Source organism: Uloborus diversus, chromosome 1 (assembly GCF_026930045.1).
Source record: "Uloborus diversus isolate 005 chromosome 1, Udiv.v.3.1, whole genome shotgun sequence".
In the NCBI taxonomy this organism is placed as follows: Eukaryota; Metazoa; Arthropoda; class Arachnida; order Araneae; family Uloboridae; genus Uloborus; species Uloborus diversus.
In genome coordinates, this window is record NC_072731.1 from 98,538,740 (window position 1) to 98,552,335 (window position 13,596).

Here is a 13,596-nt window from a genome sequence, read left to right on the forward strand (position 1 = left end):
CATCGCCGTCCTGCAGCTACAATGGGCCAATGTGCATAGGAGCTGGCGTGCTGATTTGCAGAAGGTCGTCTTTTCTGACGAATCCCGCGTCAATTTATGGCACCATGATGGCCAAATTCGTGTCAGGCGCTATGCCGGTGAACGGCACATTCCGGAGTGCATTATCGAACGCCACAGTGGGCGAACACCCGTAGTTATGGTTTGGGGTGTCATAGCATATCATGGACGATCACAATTGCTACGAATTGTGAGCAATTTGAACAGTACTCGATACATAAATGAAGTTTTACAGCCCCAAGCTGTTCCTTTTCTGCGAGGATTGCCAGGGGCTGTATTCCAGCAGGATAATGCCCTTACGCATGTCGCAAGGACTGTCGAATCCTACCTTGATTCGCATTAGGTACAGCTTCTTCCTTAGCCTGCATATTCCCCGGATATATCACCGATTGAACATGTGTGGGATTTCGTTGGATGGCGTCTTGCTCGTGATTCTCGTCCCGTTGCTTCGAAAGACGAACTTTGGTTGCTCATACAAACAATATGGAATACTCTACCGCATGCACATATTCAAATTTTGTTTCACTTCATGCCGAGTCGTGCAGTAGCTCTTATTGCGGCGCGTGGTGGTCACACAAAATACTAATTTCTATCTCTTTTTATTGTTTGTTTGGTTTGAAAACGCAATCATTTAATTGTACCATTACCACTCAAATGTGTATTAAATTTCGTTCAACTATGATGCTTCCTTCATGGTGTTGCAATTTTCACTAACAGGAGTGTATATATTAGCTTTCCTTACAATAAGTGAAATGTTTTGTTGCAATTCAATGTCCACCGTGAGTTAACGCATATCCTTTTTTAAATATTTGGTAAATTTAATGTCAAATATAAATTTACATGTAACTTAAATTTAATGGCAACTATATGCGTATAGTTCAATGAATTTCTCATTTTGTGGCACTGTTGTTACAGAATGTCGCAGAAATTTACTTAACCAGAGAATTGCTTTAACACTCTACAATAGGTAACAGGAATTGTCAAACATGAAAATAAAATTTTGTAGAAAAAAAAATATTATAGAAAAATAATTACATTTATTTAAAAAATAAAATGAACAATTTTATTTGGAATTAGATTATGGTTTTACATTTGGGATAGTCGATTTATAATTCTTTAAATTTAACTTGATAGTTGTTAGAGAATAAATAAGAAAAAGTAAACACCAGCAGTACAGAGAAAAATTAAATTCATACGTCAAAACTTTCAGAAAAACACGTTGAGTTGCTGGTTACTTTACAGCAACTTGCAAGATGAATTGCGAAGAGGCATTTCAATCCGTAGAAATAACACAAAATCTACCTGTGTTTGTATCGAGTTGACAATGATTTAAGTGTATTCTAAAAGTGGTGTACTTTTTGAGTACCGTTTCAGCATTAATTTCTTCATTGAAGTGTACACAATTTAACAAATATCTATGCATAGAAAATGAGTTGTTGAACGTAATGTCCACTCTGGGTATAAATCCTCGCAGCTGCTTTAGAATACATGTAAATACATCGATATGTAAATTTTTAAGATGTTGATTATGCAACGAAATTAAATAACAGTAAAACCAGTAAAATTGACCATTCTTGAAAGATTTCCACCAGTCTACACCACTGGTGGTAGACCTAAATTGAGGTACATAACTAAGGCAGTGAGAAACAAAGGGATGTAAGTGGAAATTTTCAAGCTTTGAGTGAAACACGTTAAAAGATAAAATCTTTAATAGGCTTTCATTGACACGCTTTTCTAAAACATGCTGTATAACAGCACCTACCAGGGCTACTGTTACTATCGCTTGCCCCAAGAAGGAGGATAGGTTCAACCGCCATTTTTACTGGTTACCTCCAAATTTTTAATTTTGCCACTTACATCCCTTTGCTTTTCACTGCCACAATTAGTCTTAGAGCATATGTCAATCGCCGTAAGTTGACCACTTGTCTAAGGTAAAACTAAAGTGCTGCAATACAGGTGGTAATCTTACTCAGGTTTCACTGCAGATTTGACCACAGCTCATTCCGCTCGATTTTTACCTCTCTTGGTCAACTTAAATTATTTTGCTTCAAATTTATAACATAATTTATAACTTATTTCATTAAGCTCTATTTTAACATTTAAAGTATGTTATGTATTAGAAAAACGTATTTGGAGTATTCTTAAGGTTTAATTTTATACTGCATTAATCTTGCTATTCTGTTTATGTGTTTCAAAGTTTGTTAAATAGCAAATTTAAAATCTGTATATTTTTTCTACTTACGCAAATTACAACGGATATAGCTAATAGTTTTCTGATGTTGCTTACTGTTTTAGGTGGTACTCAGCAGTACAATTGAGATTGAAAAGTCTTCGGAATATAAATTCCTACATCCATGGCTTGGCACAGGATTACTTACCAGGTCAGTTGGGTATTTATAAGGCTTCAAGCAGGCTGACAAGAGTCACGATGCTTTGATTTGTATCTGATTATCCCGTGATCTTGTTTCTAGCATATGTTTTCTCCAACTATTACTTAATTTTCTGCTGTAATTCATATTTGCGCTTAAAGCAATTAATTTTCAGTTTCTACTGACGCCGCGTGGAAATGAGCAAGTTACTTTCTTCTAGGTGTAAGTACTTAATGCTAGAATAAAAAGCCTCATTATGCAAGTTCGTGAGTTTCTAGGTGAAAAACAAGAGCCCAACAACATTGATGACAAGTGTCAAGCCTCCGATCGCATGACACTTGTCGATTTTCAACCCCATCAATTAGCTTTGGTAGCTATCATTAAAAGAAATTCCTGCTTTCACGAAATTGCTTATCCATCTAACTGTCAGTTGTTAATTGAAATAACAGGTGATACTCTCAGAAATTGCGTTCATGTTGAGTATGTTTTACTCTTATACATTTATTCGGACAAAAATATACTCCAAGTATGGGAATCATATTTAGTACTACTGACCACGTTCTTATTTGCCTACATTTTTAATGGCTTGTTAAAACTCAGGGCTGCGGAGTCGGAAGAGTAATGGCCGACTGAAACTCTGACTCCGACTCCTGAATTTTGAAACATCGGACTCCGACTTAGGCTTTTTTAATTTTTTTCCAAACACTCCCTCCCTTATGGAGGCTATTTTCCCCTCCCTCATGGGAAGACGGAAAAACCCCTAAACAGATATTGAAATATTAATTCCTTCTTCTGAAATTTTCGCGGTGTATTTTATTATAAACCAAAGATTCATACAAGTTAGAAATTTCAATTTGAAAATCAAATTATCTAACAGTTGCGATTTTAAAAGTGAGATTACTTAAAAATAACATTAAAAAATGAAAAGGATTAATATGCTGCCCGTAAATGTTAAACAAATAAATGCTGATCTAATCATGTGCTTTCAATTTTTTAAAGCAGTAAGTTGAGAGAAAAAAAAAAAAAAAAAAACCTTTTTTGCTAAATCGAAAATTTTTTTTTTTGAGAAGGGGTGTTCTCCCCCCTCCCCCCCGGGTGCTACCCACGTGGTGAGTTACACTTCAACTTAGTTTCAGAGTTTATAAAAGTCTAAATGCTTTAATTCTAAAAAAATTCCCGAATAACAAATCCTAAATTTCATTTCAAAAATTTCAACGAAAATATTGCACTATATTGCGGGTAAAGGTCGGGTACATGTACGTCTGGAGCAAATTTGACCCAAAATGCGGCAGTATACAGCTTTGTACCAATAGCTCTTACTACGTATACCTATATTTCCTGGCTTTGATTTTAAAACGCTTTTATAAGATTCACATGTATGTACGTATGTATGTACCTTGTAACGGAATCTTGCAGCTCAAATTTCGCCCACTTCCTACGATCGGATTCTTTTGAAATTTGGCTCGCGACCTCAGACCCGATGACAATGCAATATTCTATGATCAAATTAATTAATTAACTCTTTTAATTGTTAGTTTTCTCCAATTTTAATCAACATTTTGGCATTAATCCAACAATGTGAAAAAGGAAAAATTTTAAAAAATACATTAAAAAATGCTCGCAAAAATTATTTAAAAATATCTACAAAAACCTTTAATTTTTCTGCATCAGACAAAATTTGTTCCAATTTTCCAAGTTAATTAGAACACGAAATATAATTGTTTTTACCTAATTTCATGCCAAAATTTCGGTGAGCTTTCAGTTGGAAATTCATTGCTGATCAGACCATTGTTGAACAAAACTTTTGTTCAGATGCATCTCAAATTGTAATTAAGTAATGTAGATATGATTTCCGCACACATACATCGATGACTGAGATTGATTAGCTGGATTAGACAATTACTCCACAGGCAATTTATCAGCGAAGTTGAATGTTTTTAGAGCTCGACTATTTTAATTTAAGGGGTACAGTTGCTCTTTTTGGAGTTCCAGAGACCACGTTTCGAATGCCACCTGAGACCTTTAGTTGTTTTTTTTTGTGCTAATTTCATGAATATGAAAGATTTTGAACAATGTTGAAATGAATATTTTTCCGTAAAACTAGTTAAACTAAAAAGAAGAAAGTAAAATAATAGTTTAAAAAACTAAAAAAACACGCTTTCGTAGCAAAATGAACTAAAAAGTGAAAAATAATCTTTGGATGATAGTAGTTGACCAATCACTTAATTTTAATGTAATACATAAAAAGCGTGGGGGGCTTCTAATCAGTTGCCTTGAATTTCTTAAATTTGTTGTCCATGCAAAAATGTAAATAGACAGCACCCCACAGTTTTTTGTATTACATGAAAATTAAGTGATTGGTCAACTACTATCATCCAAAGATTATTTTTCACTTTTTAGTTCATTTTGCTACGAAAGCGCGTTTTTTTTAGTTTTTAAAACTATTATTTTATTAGTTTTAGTTTTATTGGCAGCTTCAGAACTAACCTTAAAATATGAAGGTTTGAAGGAAAGTTTGATAAACAATTAAGCCAGCTGGATGCCACATTGACCAGTTATCTTTTCGTCAGTAGGTCTTTATACATGTAATCAAAATAATTGGTGGTCAGTTTTTTGAAAAATGCAAGGAGAGTCACTGAAAATTAAAGAAAAAAAGAAGCTCGGAGTCAGAGTCGGCATAGTTTCGAACGACTCCCGCTCCGACTCCTGTACTCCAAAATCAGTCCAACTACTCCACAGCCCTGGTTAAAACTCGTTTATGGATTCAGGCTCGGGATGCGCCGATAACCGAATCGACCGATTGCCGAATACCGATTATTCGGTAAGTTATTAAGTATAATGATTATGATTTTTAATGCTGTAATTTCTCCGTCACTGTTTTTCCTTTTTTTCAAATTTCTAATTTTGACCTTTCAAAAGCACTTGATAACTTGATCACTTATTTCACTCATAATTTATTTTTCTCTATTTTTTTCTTATTTAGAAAATGCACCACTTTTACTACTGAAATTATAAAATGCTCATTGTTTAACTAAATTTATACTCATAAATCTTGTTGGTTTTGGTAGAGAATAGCTGCATTGCTTATATTTTTTCTCTTACTTAAACCACTTTTATGATCAGTTAAATTTTTCTCAGAGGTTAATGTCGTTACTCTGAAACTAGTGGGATCATTTCATTTTTCTGAATCATCCTTTTTAGTCGATTGTCATGGAAAAAGTAAAATTTTTGGCAAATGACTGTCAATCACAAAAGCAGGTTTTTAACCAACTTTCTTTTAGATACGAAATAAGATAATATTATTTAAATCTCTTTATAACTCTTAATGTATTTGTAACTTATTTGTTTTTAGCAAAGGAACAAAGTGGAAATCTCGAAGGAAATTCCTCACACCTGCGTTTCACTTCAGGATGCTTTCAGATTTTTTTCCAGTGTTTAACGAACAATCTACAGTGCTAGCGGATAAACTAGAGGTGCTCAGTGGCCACGATTCCTGTGTTGATATAGTTCCCCTTATCAAGATGTGCACTTTAGATATCATATGTCGTGAGTCATTTTTTTATTCTTCTTGCAACATCATTATTCAGCATTAGAGTACATTAGATAACAAAAATATGTATTAAGATGGAGAGGGTTAATAACATCAAAAATAAATAAATAAATGAAGCATTATATAAAGCATTTTGTAAACTGTAAAAAAAATCCGAAACATTGCTTATTATTTCCGTGGAATGTGCGGGATTTCACGGGTTTTTACCTGTTTCCCAGTAAAAGCAAGTACATTTGCAAAAACTATTCCTTAATTGCTTCAAGTTGCAAGCATGCAGCCTCCTCACTGGTGTGAAAAATATTTTTAGCTACCACTTTAAAGATGAACTGAGTGTATTTATTAGGCGTGTCGTCTTTAGACCGATTACGGCCCTGTCCAGGTTAACTAAGCTCTCAATTAGAGCAAATAGGTCTCTGGATAGCTGCAGCTTTGCAGGGCAAGAATTTCAGGTTTGGTTCCTGCTTCTAATTCTGACCGGTGAGATTTCCATAACCTTCAGAAAAATTCAAATATATTTTCAAGAAGGTTTCTGATTTTTAACGGTTTTTGCAAGATATGTTACCGGCAGAATTTGAGCATATCAGCTGCCTATTATTTTCCAGGAACATTTCTGAATCGTTTTTACAGATTAAGCATATCATAAACATACTAGAGTTAAACGACATTTTAGATGAACGCAGATTGCCTCACATCGGAGGTTTCATTGAAAACAATACAATTTTTGAGATTTTAACATGCAATAAAAGAAACTACTAAGATCAAATTTAGTCAAGTTTATCGCAAATTTCAAACCAAAGGGCTAATAAAAAGCAAATTCAAACCTCTCTTTCTCAAGAGAAAATGGTGATAATATTGAAAAAGTATCGTTTCCTGGAAAGAAATTACAAGCAGTTATAAAACCTCACACACACACACACACAAAAGGGTTTATCCAAAAATAACGCGCAAGAGACCGAGTTATTTGAAGATTACTTCTTGACAATATTAGAGGAAGTGTATCGCGCATTGTTAACAGTACCACCGACCTACGTGAATTAACAAATAGTATTCTCAACTGCAGGAAAGATGAGCACTAAAATGAGTTCCATGCTTAGAGATAATTCAAGAAATTCATTATGTATTTTACTATTATTGATGTTTTATTATGGCATTTGTTCATTCATTTTATATTTGTTCACGATACGTTTTAATAAATAATACAATTTTTGTACAAAATTATGAAATGGGGAAACGAAACAATATTTTTTCAAGCATTTTTTTGAGAAATTTCTAATATCAGTATTAATAACGGTATTCCGGTATCACGAAATAGCGAATACCGGTATTGAATGTTTGGTACGGAATTGCAATTCCTAATGACGATCTACTAGATACATAATGTTAATTGAAGAAACCGGAGTAGATAATCAGCAGCTATACTATTAATTTTAAAACTGCTAGCAATATCTAGCATTAAACTCCAGACCGTCGATAAACAAGGAGTATCAAGTTACATTAAATTTATGCCTTTACAAATATTACACTTGGTATTTTTTATTTATATCATATAATCTTTTACAGAAACAGCAATGGGAGTGCACATTAATGCTCAGAGTGGAGGATATAGAGACTATGTCAAAGCAGTTTACGAGTAAGAATTTTTTGCCTACAAAATATTTTTTCACTGCGAAATTCTAAGTGTCGTTGAAAACCAATACTTTGGAGTATAGGGTTTATTACGAACCTTGCGTATAAAATTTACTAGAGGAATCTGTATTAGGTTGTTTCAATTAATTTACACTCTTGTCTTCCAGGATTGGCGAAATATTTTTTCATCGTATTCTTAGGCCATGGCTCTGGAACGATAGAATCTTTTATCGGTCACCCACAGGGCGCAAATTTCAGTCAAACCTGGAAAAAGTTCATGGATTTACGAAAAAGGTAACGGCTCTAAAACTTTAAGTAGAAATTCACAGATTATACATTATTCGTCAAATCACTTCTTTATCACGGCTTTCTAAAGAATTGTTTTAATTATGATTTTTGAACTTTCGATTTGGAATTATTGTCAGTCCACTAAACGTTTCTAAAAATGACCCACAAACGAGTTTTTAAAAGTTCAATTTCGAAACTTCCCGGAGAAGCCCCTCCCCCAAGCCTCTTCAAACAACAACATTATCTAGACCAGAGACAGTCTAGAATGCCATTTTAAGTCTGCAAATTATAAAAAGTTTTCGTATGCAAGTCCTCGAACCTCTCCTCCCCATAGCATCACTAAACAATGTCTAAAACTGCGTTTAAGAGCTACAATTTCGAAACATTTCCGAGGGACTTCCCCTGAGAACCCTCTTTCTAACATGCTTAGATATAATTTGCGTTCTTATCGTTTTGCGTTCTTATCGTTCAATATATCGATCAATATCATTTGCGTTCTTATCGTTTCAATTTCAAAAATTAAAGTGGGAGCTCTCCCGAAACTCTTATCCTTCTAACATTATTGAAGCTCATCTAAAGTGCATTTTTAGTACTTCAAATTTGAAAAAAATCAAAAGTGAAACCCGTAGATCCCCTTCTTCCCACTAGACAAAACCTATAATTTCCAAATTCATAAATGATTCGTTAAGATTATGTGTTCGTTCTTGAAAAACATACAATTATCAACAAAACCGTAGCTGCAAGAACCTTGAGTAGCACTTTCAACTCAAAGTTTTCAAACACAGTGGTACGGAGTGAAAATCATTATAATATAAAACACTGATAAAATCTCGAATGGAAATTCGCAATTCTATAGTTTTTAATACATGCTTATCTTGTATTTTGTTGCATCAGCAGCTGGAGCTTTCTCGGTTGTCTCCACGTAAGGCAGTACACCTGGCAAATTTACATATATCTGACATTCTCGCTGTTATATAAGATATGAATCATCACTTGTTATTGAATCTTCTTATTTCATACCCGAAATCCAGTCTTAAAGAACAATACATAATTTTGATTTGACTGTGGCTGAAATGTCGTCCATGAGTCAATAAGTACAATGTTTTAAATTAAGAAAACTAGTAACATATTTTCACGCATAGAATAGTTTATCGAGTTTGTACAGATTAAAAAATATGGTGTGTAAAAAAAAGTTGGCTTTGTTTGACAAAACTGTAAAAGCATCTGTTTTTTCTCCACATTAAGCAATAATTTATACAAATTTTAATTTTTACTCTCGCTAATGATTGAAAAAAAATATTGGTAGTTATACATACATCAAAGAGTTACGCAAAATCACCATTAAAGTAGAAATACATGAAATTCTCCGCCAGCTCAGTCATTTCCTTGCTAATGGGCGGTAATTTACTGAATACACCATTAAAGTAGCAGTAAATCCCCAAATACATCGAAAAAATCATCAGCTACAATAAAACAAGCACGAATGAACAGCAGTAGCAAAAATTTGCATAAGAAAACTTAGATTGACACGTGATAATAGCATAGTGAACTATAAAAAATCCAATGTAGTTGTAAACCAAACCTGGCAGCATTCTGAAGATTGCGCAGATGCAAATCACTGTTCACTCCATTAAGACGCTGCCTTGTTAGCTTTTTCAGGAGTGTCCCTCCCTTCTAAGAGCAAGGACGCACACCCTAAATATCACAAAGACCAACCCATGAAGCGAAAGACCCCCCCCCCAAAAAAAAAGAAAGAAAATACCTCTCAAAACATTCCCCTAAAGATTTAAACGGCCCAATCTACACCATGACTTTCCATAGGTTTGTACCCCTGAGATTTGCCCCAAGTATAGACGAATGCTCCTCTTAAACGTGATACATTTTAAGTATTGTATAGTATTATTGCTAAGGCAAGGCGTGATTTTTTGAGGACAAAATGTTAAGCAGCGAACTGTTACTACTAGCAAATGAGGAAAAACCTAACTAATAACTACAATATGAAAGAAAGAAAGTACATTAAAATAGTGAAAGTACACAGTAATTGCTAAATTTTTTGGTAATAAAACTATTTTCTCATTTGCCTTAGTCTTGCTCAGTCTTTTTATTAATATTTTATTTCAGATTATCCAGGAAAAGAAAAAATGCTTTCTGAAAACACGAACTAAGAAAAGAACATCTAATGTGAATCGTGACGAGGATAGTCTAATATATGAGGATAGACGAAAAGTATTCTTGGAACTGTTATTGGATCATCATTTTGAGGACCAATCCTTTACTGAAGAGGATATAAGGGATGAAGTAAACACGTTTATGTTTGAGGTATTTTTAAATGTGTACATAAAATGATTAGCTGATTTAAATTGTAACAGAGTGCACTGAAAAATTAATAAACAAATGAAATGAACTGGTCCTGTCCCAGCCCCCTCCCCCCTTCCAAAAAAAAAACAAAGGGATATTCCAAAAATAAAATCCTAGTTGGATATTCCTAGTAAAATAGCCTCCTTTCATCCACTTCCTAAAAGAAAACGACTATGTTTTTTTGGTGGTTGGGGCGTATTCAGTTATTGAGTTGCTGGTAATTTCCATTTTAATCCCCCCCCTCCAAAAAAAACTTGATTCATTATTGTAAAATATTTTGTAATTTTTAGTTATATGAATCAATTAAAATGCCACTAGTATCATGGACGAAATGCTAGTTTTTAACGACGTTAAGTTTGTTTTTTAAATGTAAAAGCAGTTAAATTAATATTTACTATCTGGTATTCCCTTCCACTTCCTTTTTTTTTTCTGCTTATGTTTCAATTACTTAGAAAAATACGGAAAATGCTGCGTCTATTTTGCAATCATTTATATTCGTGTTTTGTTTTGTTATGTTTCAACTGATTGTAACCAGGTGAGGTCATACAATGCATGCACTAAAAGCTTGACTGATAATCCAGAACATGTTTGAGGGACGCCGTTTTAAGAAAATCTGCTAAATTCTTAATCTGTCAATGGTGTATAGAAAGTGCCTGCATCATTTCATCAGCGGAACTATATCGTTGCTTTTGAAATCCGTACCTACTTCAATTCAATACTTCTGCTTTTGAAACACACACTGCTTACGTTGTATATGTTTTCGTACTTATTATTAAAAGCTCAGTGCAAGAATGGTATATTCGTGCCAAGGAGAGATGACTGTTGATTTGGATGTGGGAAAGGAACACTTCATTCTGTAACAGGTATAATCAGCGAGCAAGATGACGCGAAGCGAAAAAAAACCACGTGCCTTTTGCTTCCATTTCATTCACATCCCTCCGTGGCTCTACCCGTGTGAAATAGCTTTGGCGCTAATATGCAAGGTATCGCATAAGACAAAGTAAGAACTGATTAAAACGAAATTTGTAACACTTTAAAATGAAAGGTGCAAACGAAAAACATTCTTAGTAATAGAGCAGCTTGTCCTGAATTAACATTTATTCTTCTTTCAAATTTCTATGTGTTAGGATATATCATCGCCTCAGATCAACAGTAAAACATCTAATTCCATGAATGACATTAAGATATCTTACTCTTGCTTTGAGCTGACGATAAGCTCTGATAATTACTAACAGTTTTGTAAGTTTCTATTCTTGCGCCTGTTTCTACTGAAACAATCGTAGGTTTATTAGTTGATTATTGAAATGTTGGTTTACTAATATAATTTAGACAAAGATAACAGTAGCAAGAATGGGACGTATCTTTAGTCTTTTGCAAAATAGGTGGATCACTTTTCAACCAATCTGAAACAAATTTCAAGTTAATTTTCTTTTATATCTATAGGGTCATGACACTAGCTCAATTGCAATTTCCTGGGCTTTGCATTTATTAGGTTTGAATTCAGATGTACAAGCTCTTGTGCACCAAGAATTAGATGATATTCTTGGGAGTAATGTCAGCGTTCCTATAACTCGGGAAGATTTGTCATGCATGAAGTATTTGGAATGCGTTATAAAAGTAAGGATAGTTTTTCTTGTACCTTCAGAAAATCATTTATCTTAATTTGATGTTTAAAAGTGAAATTGATTTTTTGTGTAAACATAACTGCTGTTTGTCATTCTCTCAACTTATAATGTGTTTGATTTTTATCTTTTCGTGTTCTGCGAACCCCTGAAAATCCTAAAAATATTTATTACGATTGACGTTGAAAAAAAAAATAAATAAATAAAATATTATTTATATAATACTTATTATTTTTCTTTGAGGCTGCCAGTAATAAGACGGTAAATGAAATATACAGCACGTATCATGGTCAATATAACTTTCTTGACAATATGACGTGGAATGTGTTTTAAGATATCAATTAATTCAGGTTGATAAAACCCAATTAAAAGTTGTTTACATACGAAACATTTTTATACAATTTGCATAGAAATATTTATCGTACATAATACTTTTCTGATATTCATTAAAAAATTTCCGACTGTTTATCTGCAATGATTTCTTACGTGATAAAACTAGAAAATTAAAGAAGTATATTAAAATTCATCGTGCGCGAAGCATTTTGAATTCAAAATAATAATAATAACAATAACAATAATAATACTTAAAGAATATAATTATCTTGTATAAAATATATTTGTGAGGAATTTCGAAAATATTGTGCTGAAGTGATGTGCGCCTCAAAACATTTGAGCTTTGAGGAGAAAAAAAGGAAAATGTAAAAGAACGTCGATTGTCTTCCCTTAACAATTTAAGCCTGTTATGAGATTATTGATACTATTTTTTCTTCAAGCAAATTTATGAAATTTTCTTTGCTAAAAGCTGTTGACTACAAGTGTTTATTTTTTTCATTGTTAAAAAATGTTTCAATTTTAATCTATTGTGCATTTTGTAACAAGTATGTTTCTTAGGAAGCCCTTCGCTTGTATCCATCTGTTCCTTTCATTACTAGAGAACTCAGAGAAGATATTCAAATCTGTAAGTAAATGTGTTTTAAGTCGCTTGTAATTTGGTCCATAAGCTGAACCAATGAATCATACATTCTAAAAAAGTTCGCTGTATGTTTCTTTTGCAAAGCTTGATACAAAAATAAATATTATATGCATACTCAAATTTATTTATTTTTACTACTAATAGTTGTAAGAAAACAATTTTGCTAAACTTTTTTTTTACAAAAATTTTTTTTTAAATAATGAGATAGTCTTCGAACTAAATCGCGTGACTTAAAATTAATTTAAAAATAATTCATTTAGTATCTAATTTTCACTTTGTTTGACCAATGCTCATATTCTACTCCAAGTTTGTCTTCCGCAGGTTTTATAATATGTATTTATTTATTTATGTGCTCACTAGGGACCCGTCCAGAAACGGTTCGGGTTAAAAATATATCTGTGTTAAATAAATATCATGCAGAATTTTTTGTTTTAAAATATCGTGGTATACGATGGTTTCATGGTATCATGGTATACATAAGCTTTTTTTTTATATAAAGAAAGCTCATAACGAGCTGAAAACTGTTTTATATGCACAATAATATAACATCGCTTATAAAAAACTAAACATTTAATAACGCTACTACTAATTTTGTTACAACACCATATCCAAAAGTATCAATTCATGGAATGCAGTCTTATTACCAATCGCTATTATAAAACGTCCTGTTGCCGAAACATGCTAATATATTACAAAAACGAAGCTCATAAAGCTTCATTTTTATGAGCTTTTGAAAGAAATTGATTCACTATC

At 33.0% G+C, this 13,596-nt stretch overlaps 1 protein-coding gene across 1 annotated transcript in view; it reads left to right on the forward strand.

Annotated features, from left to right (window-relative positions):
* LOC129233825 (cytochrome P450 4C1-like) overlaps positions 1–13,596 on the forward strand; it is a 39,662-nt gene that overhangs the window by 18,137 nt on the left and 7,929 nt on the right. The window contains exons 5-11 of the mRNA XM_054867802.1: positions 2,353–2,438; positions 5,779–5,972; positions 7,537–7,606; positions 7,770–7,896; positions 10,012–10,209; positions 11,692–11,865; positions 12,762–12,828. Of these exons, the coding sequence (XP_054723777.1) occupies positions 2,353–2,438; positions 5,779–5,972; positions 7,537–7,606; positions 7,770–7,896; positions 10,012–10,209; positions 11,692–11,865; positions 12,762–12,828 (916 nt within the window). The remainder of the gene's footprint in view (positions 1–2,352; positions 2,439–5,778; positions 5,973–7,536; positions 7,607–7,769; positions 7,897–10,011; positions 10,210–11,691; positions 11,866–12,761; positions 12,829–13,596) is intronic.